This window comes from Gobio gobio (assembly GCF_949357685.1).
Source record: "Gobio gobio genome assembly, chromosome: 17".
NCBI lineage: Eukaryota > Metazoa > Chordata > Actinopteri > Cypriniformes > Gobionidae > Gobio > Gobio gobio.
In genome coordinates, this window is record NC_137110.1 from 725,559 (window position 1) to 733,480 (window position 7,922).

Below are 7,922 nucleotides of genomic sequence, written 5' to 3' on the forward strand. Positions count from 1 at the left end.
CCTAAAACATTGTAAACAAGCCACTTCGGGCTCATTCCGACACAGTCCAAAGAAGTCAAGGTTAATTCTGTGTTTACCGCTCCAGGAGCCGTATTTAACACTGGACGTCATGACGCACTAAATTTAATGTTACCATAATCTGCATGGAACCAGCATTTAAATGAATGTTTCTTTTTGTCATGAACAACATTTCATATTTACTGAAAACCGGAAATTTGCATCATCCATTTTGGATGATCCGTGATTGAGTCATCTCATACAGTCGAAGCAAACATGGTCCAGGCACAGATATTATGTTCCTCTAGTGTGTGAGGACTCTATAGCTCATTTATGATGTGAGGAGAGCAAAATAAAGTCGACTGAGACTATTACACATACACATTCTTCACTACCAGTGAAACTGATTTATCAAAATGATTCCCACACTTTGAGCTGAGCATGTTCTGCTGAAGTGTGTGTTCTTTAATTGCTAATTTAACCCCACAGACTTGAGCTAAACTGGTATTATCTGATTGTGTTGTTAACTCTAACAGCTGATAGGCTGATTGGGATCATTACATCCCTTTCTATCAAAGTGATCTGAAATTATCAAGATGAAGTCGGTTCAGTTTAACTCTCCCAACTTTAGAGAATCAACTGTGATGATGTGAGAAATGTCTGAATTAATGTTGGTTTGACTGTAATCATATCACTCTCAGATAAAGATTGGAAATTATATTTCTTCCATCATATAAAGCCCATGAGCAAACCGTGTGAATCTGAGTGCACTTAGTGTGTGTCCATGCATTGGCGTGAGTGTGTGTGGGGGTGGCAGTGCCAACCTTGACGACGGCACACAGTGGAGCAGATTGTACAGATACCTCCTCATACCACCCTGGGCACAGCGCCCATTCGCTGCCATTGATTTGCTGACCTTTTGGCCCGCTGCCCCTCTCTCTCTGCCGCAGACCTGCCACCTGGAACTCCAGATGCTTTCGCCCAACTGTTGACCTGCCCCTACTGCGACCGGGGCTACAAACGCTTGACTTCCCTAAAGGAACACATCAAGTACCGGCACGAGAAAAACGAGGAGAACTTCGCCTGCCCTCTGTGCAGCTACACGTTTGCTTACCGCACTCAGCTGGAGAGACATATGGCCACACACAAGCCAGGACGAGATCAGGTGAGCCGCACTTCCTCTCGCTCTCCCTCTAATGTGCTGTATTTCCTCTGAGAAAAGATATCATTTTGATTGGCAATCATTATTAATTTTTCATGGCATTTTGAAGATGCAGATCTTTTAATGGTTATAGCCTTAATTGAGGTCTAAATGGTTTTTTGATGGCCTGCTCTGATATGATTCCGCAGTCTTATATTCACGATCGAATGACTATGTTAATTTCCAATTTAGAAATTGTATCCGCTCTTTAGGTTTTCTTTTTTATGTTCTTTAAAAATCAGTTTCTCCGCGGTGACAGAGTAACACATCATAAACGGCAGCGTTTTATCTCCTCGCAATCTGTCGCAGTGTTATTTACACATGTTAAACGGGTTGTCGTGTCGGATGTAAGATGCGTTCCCCTGTGTAGACAGGTAGATACGTCGGGTCTCTAAAGCAGGTCTGTGTAAAACAACGTGATATGACCGTCTCCGGAGACTAAGCTACTTAAAACAGAATCAGAATCGCTCCTGTAATCATCCGAGATGAGGTACAGCAGCTCTTTTATCTCTCAGACATGACGTTCTCACTAGAACAGAGTGATTTGATACACGACGAGCTGCCAACTTCTTCACCTGATGCCACGGGCCGCTCAAAACACAAACAGATGGCCCATTCTGCACCCGTGACCTCTCTAATCCACAAATTACTTCCTATTTGTTGGTCTTTGTTTGTGCGCTTCGTCTTGAAAGACTTTCCCGTTGAATATTTGCTGTTGTGTGGAAATCAAAACTCCCTTGAAATCCATCCGAATGTTCAGGAGATACAGTAGAGCGTGTGTACTTGTGCTGCACGGGAATATGCAAATACCCAATCAAACGCTCCGCCCACATCGTGCTCGACACACACCGGGTGTAAAATCCCTCTCCTCTCGCTGCTGCCAGTCACAATTAGACCGGCAGAGTGACTGTATCACATCGAGGGCGATGGCAGGACTAAAACCTGCCTCCGTCCTCAGAGGGAAGGTGGGGGGCGTAAAGCAGCTGTTGCTGTTTGTTTATGCGGCTCCGCAACATATGAGCGAATGGTGGGGTCCCTCCCCGCCGTGGGCCGCACGGCTCCCCGCTTGATGTTTGAAGGTTGCCGCTGTTTGAACAATCCTCCCTGTGTCCTGTGCTTTATGCCATCTGTCTCCAGCGGAATGCGGGCCTCTCTCTCCCCACCAGTTGTCGGAGCTGATCATGGGCGGCGCTCACAGGCCTTTTGTGTTCCTCTGCCCGTTCGACATACTCACCTCCCACTCTGAATTAATTGTGCTCGCCTGGTGCGCGCTCTGCTTCTCCGCACTGACGCCCGTATTGTTGTTGTTGTTATTGTTATTATATTTTGATTTTCGAGGCTCTGCTTTGAATTGCAAATGCGCTCATGTTCTACCTTTGAACAGCAAATGAAGTGCCTGCCTACAAGCCGCATTCACGCATTATTAAAGAGACGTTTGAAGCCTTTAAACAGTCTACAAATTCGCGTCCCAATTACGAAATTGCAACATTTATGCGAGCCCACCTTTTCGCGTAATGAACTCTTTGCTCAGGTATCTGAAGGATGTGTTGGTTAAATATGCCAGATTTATTTGGAGCGATTATGCTAAATTAGATGAAGTGGATCATCGCTGCCTCCCTAATGAGGAAAAAAGTCTTGAAAATAGGATTCTTTTTGTTCTGTTTTTTTCGCTGCCAGTGCAGCGTTTCTGGCTCTAGAGTCAGGAAATGAAAAGGTATGAGCTCCTCTGTTATCGCTGCTCAAATGCACCCAACCAAAGCAAGATGATGCTTTGCAACAGGAGCCATTTGGCCCGTCGTGAAATTATTCACTGAAATCTTGCCTGTTGTGTGCGATTGTGTGTTTGTGCAAGAGAAGCTCATGTGAATATTTTCTCGTCCACAGCACCAGATTCTCAACCAGGGTTCTGGCAACCGCAAGTTCAAATGCACTGAATGTGGCAAGGCCTTCAAATACAAACACCATCTAAAGGAGCACCTGCGGATACACAGTGGTACGTCCTTTTCTTTCTTTCATTACCCATTGCCTTAGTTAAGAACGTTTTTGATTCTACATCAGAATGAATTGATTCCTTGTTTGTTTTGTCCCAGCCAACCCAAGTTTTATTGGTGTGATTGCTTTTCTTCACTGCAGGTGAGAAGCCCTACGAATGTCCGAACTGTAAGAAGAGATTCTCCCACTCCGGGTCCTACAGTTCCCACATAAGCAGCAAGAAGTGCATCGGACTGATCGCCATCAACGGCAGAGTGAGGAATAACCTGAAGACGGGTTCATCTCCAACCTCCGCATCTTCCTCCCCTACAAACACTGCCATTTCGCAGCTACGACACAAACTGGAGAATGGCAAACCACTCGGCCTGCAAGACCAGTCCAATCACCTCAACATCAAATCCGAACCACTTGACTTCAACGACTATAAGCTGATGATGGCCTCTCACGGCTACGGTACGGGCAGCCCTTTCCTGAATGGTGGTGTTCGGGGAGGCAGCCCACTGGGGTTTCATAACTCCCAGAGTCCCCTTCAGCACCTGGGCATGAGTTTAGAGGGGCAGCTACTGGGATACCCATCACTGGGAAACAACCTGAGCGAGGTACAGAAGGTCCTGCAGATCGTGGACAACACGGTGTGTCGACAAAAGATGGACTGCAAGCCAGAGGAGATCTCCAAGTTGAAGGCGTACATGAAGGAGTTGGGTTCCCACATAGAGGAACAGAAGCAATGTGGACCCCAGAACACTCTTCCACTCATCAGCCACAACGGTGCCACCAAGAGCATCATAGACTACACGCTTGAGAAGGTCAACGAAGCCAAAGCCTGCCTTCAGAGCTTGACTACGGACTCTAAGAGGCAAATTAGCAATATCAAGAAAGAGAAGGCAAACCATATGTTAGATATGGGTCTAGAGGACAAAACGCATGAGAATAATAATCTAATGTTTACACCGTTTTCCTGCCAGTATTGCAAAGAGACCTTTCCTGGTCCCATTCCCTTGCACCAGCACGAGCGTTACCTTTGCAAGATGAACGAGGAAATAAAGGCAGTGCTTCAGCCCGCTCAGAATTCCACGACCAACAAAGCCAGCTTTTTTGCTGAGAAGCATGGCCTTTTGCACTCCTCCATGATCCCCGATAAGGCCGTCAACGGCCCGATCAGTCCCTACAAGGACCACATGTCCGTGCTGAAAGCTTACTTCGCCATGAACATGGAGCCCAACTCCGAAGAACTACTGAAAATCTCCATCGCGGTCGGCCTTCCGCAGGAGTTCGTGAAAGAGTGGTTTGAGCAAAGGAAAGTCTTTCAGTACGCCAATTCCAGGACTCCTCCTTTAGACAACAGGAACCACTTGGAGCCCGGTCATCCGGTCTCCGCTCACACGCCCACTAAAGACTCTTTAGGACTCCGGTCTCCGATGTCCCTGGTCAAAGGGGCCGACCGTATCACATCCCCCTCCATCCCTGAGCTTCACAGCAGCATGAACAACTGCGACACCCCACTCAGGCTCTCCAAAACATCCCCGTTCTCCAACCATAAGCAGCTGGGGGATAAGCTGGACCACTCCAGAAGCAACACTCCATCTCCTCTTAACTTGTCGTCCGCCTCCTCCAAAAACTCCCACACTAGCTCTTACACACCCAACAGCTTCACCTCCGAGGACCTGCAGGCCGAGCCTCTTGACCTCTCGTTGCCAAAGCTCATGAAGGAGCCAAAGCACATCTTGACTGTGAAAAGCCGGCCTAAGCTCAGCAGCACCCCTACTGACCATAACCACGCCGTGACACCCCGCGAGCACGCGGACGAGCCGCTCAACTTGGCCTATCTCACGAAAAAGGAGTTTTGCAGCCCCAATGCAAACAGCAATCTGGACAAAAGCTCGAGCCCCATGTTTGGCCTGAACCCCTTCGCCGCCAAACCCTTGTATACCTCCTTGCCGCCCCAAAGCGCATTCCCACCCCCTACGTTCATGCCCCCGGTGCAGGCCAGTCTCCCGGGGCTGAGACCTTACCCCAGCCTCGACCAGATAAGCTTCTTGCCGCACATGGCCTACACTTATGCGGCAGGGGCGGCAAGCTTCGCCGAGATGCAGCACAGGAGAAAATACCAGCGGAAGCCAGGGTTCCAGGTAAATAACAGACTCGCTCCTTCATAAACCCTCAGGCCTTGTGTCTCTTTTTTCTAGCCCTCTGGTGAGTGGCGCTCGGCTTCATTCAGACACTAATTAAAAGCCACTCAGAGAGAGAGAGGGGAGCTCACCTCTCGCCCGGCGGCAGATGAGACAGGGAGAGAGAACCGTGGTTTCTGTGGTAGATGTCAATGCCTCTAGTTACTTTAAGCGCTGGCGGTTTTATGTTGCCAGCCCTTGAGTGGCTCGTTCAAGAGCAGGAAACGTCAAAGAGGCAGGTGTTCACTCCGCCTGTGGCACTGCTGCTCTTTTTCCGTCTCAGGTGTGAGATAAATCAGACTCGATATCTCTTTATTTCTACCCTTTTTTGCTCCCTGCATTTCTACAGCAAGAAAAGCTCAAATGAGTCTGAGCATAAAGATTAATAATGCACACTCCCCATGTTCATTACAGCTCAGCGCTGAGGGCTGTTTAACATCGGGGAAACCATTCTGATAAAAAAGTATTAATAATGTTTCCTATTCTAAGTTATTAAATTAGATTTTAAAAATACAGCTAAGGGCATTTAGCTCAAATTGATTGCGGAACGATAGTGCAGAGCTTTTTAAAAGAGAGCGCGTGGAAGTATTGTCAGTCCAGAGCCGGCTGTCCTTAATGAGGGCATCGCCGCTGCGGTTTTGGCCGTTCTGTGCCCCTCTTGATTTAATCATTACCGTTTGAAATTAGAGAACTGTGGCAATATTCCCTACTAAGACTCTCGTCTTATTATTAGCTTCTAATGTAATAATATTTTTTCCCCATTAATTTAAGTTTAAGCCTATCGGGGTAATCTCTGCTCAGATAAATACTGTGCTAACACCCTTTCATGTATGAAATTAAACCAAATTTGAATGCAAATATATGGAATAAGGTGTGATTAAGAAGAGAGAAAGGCCTCATTTGCAATATCCTGCCTTTACATGTGTTTCTTTTCAGGTCGCAAACATTTTAATGTTTAATTCTTCAGACGACTACTCCAGTTTTAGCTCAGAAATGCATTCGTATTCATATTTAAATGATAAATATTAATTACTTCATGTACAATTATATATATATATATAAAAGATAATGAAATACATAAATAGATGAAACAAGTTCTCTGTTGATCTATTCTGGTGTTGTTTTATTTTGCCGTATAATAATATGTTTAATATTTTCATTAGAAATAATCTTTAAAAATACAAAATAAATTATATCATTTGATCATGCTGTGTACAAAAAATTTTGTTTCAACCAAAAACATGTTAAATTACATTTTTAACCCAAAATGATATAATTTAAAAATTTAACCCAACGGTCGGGTTTGTACATATTTGACCCAATTTTGTTTTGAAACAAAAAAATGTTTTGGTATATAATATAATATAATCTATAAATAGATTAAACAAGTTCTCTGTTGATCTATTCTGGTGTTGTTTTAATTTGCCGTATAATAATATGTTTAATATTTTCATTAGAAATAATCATTAAAAACACAAAATAAAGTATATAATTTGATCATGCTGTGTATTATATTATATTATATTATATACAAAAAATGTTGTTTCAACCAAAAACATGTTAACCCAGAATGATATAATTTAAAAATTGAACCCAACGGTCGGGTTTGTACATATTTGACCCAATTTTGGGTTGAAACAATTTTTTTTTTGTATATAATATAATATAATCTATAAATAGATGAAACAAGTTATCTGTTGATCTATTCTGGTGTTGTTTTAATTTGCTGTATAATAATAAGTTTAATATTTTTATCAGAGATAATCATTAAAAATACAAAATAAATTATATCACTTGCTGTGTATTATATTATATTATATTATATTATATTATATTATATTATATTATATTATATTATATTATATTATATTATATTATATTATATTATATTATATTATATTATATTATATACAAAAAATGTGTTGTTTCAACCAAAACAACTGTTAAATGACATTTCTGACCCAATGTTTGAGTTTGTCCATATATGACCCAAATTTGGGTTAAAAATATAATTAAATTGGGTCAAATATGGACAAACCCAAACTTTGGGTTAAAAATGTAATAAAAAATTTGACAACATTTTTAACAACAAATAATATAATATAAAAAATGATTGGTTGTTTCTACCCAAAAGTGGGTAAAATATGGACAAAACCAAACGTTGGGTTAAAAATGTCAACAAAAAAAAGTTTTTTAATTGTTTTAAAACTTTACCCAATGGTTGGGTTTGTCCATATTTTACCCAATTTTGGGTTGAAACAACCAATCATTTTTTAATATCATATTATAAAAATGATGTGTTGTTAAATGCTGGGTTAAAAATAACCCAAGTTGGGTTGAAAATAGACTAACCAGCAATTGGGTTGTTTTAACCCAGCGATTGTTTTTTTTTTAAGCAAACATTTCACCCAGCTGCTGGGTAAGTCCATTTTCAACCCAACTTGGGTTATTTTTAACCCAGCATTTTTTCAGAGTGTATCAATGTTGTCACATTTTTAAATGCATTTTTTGGGGGTTTGTCCATATTTGACCCAAATTTGGATTAAAACAATTTTTTTTAGTTT

General features: G+C 42.4%; 1 protein-coding gene across 2 annotated transcripts in view; it reads left to right on the forward strand.

Moving 5' to 3' along the window:
- zeb2b (zinc finger E-box binding homeobox 2b) overlaps positions 1–7,922 on the forward strand; it is a 72,821-nt gene that overhangs the window by 57,954 nt on the left and 6,945 nt on the right. For both annotated transcript variants that reach the window (XM_079840830.1, XM_079840831.1), the window contains exons 6-8: positions 948–1,162; positions 3,083–3,191; positions 3,332–5,319. In XM_079840830.1, the coding sequence (XP_079696956.1) occupies positions 948–1,162; positions 3,083–3,191; positions 3,332–5,319 (2,312 nt within the window). The remainder of the gene's footprint in view (positions 1–947; positions 1,163–3,082; positions 3,192–3,331; positions 5,320–7,922) is intronic.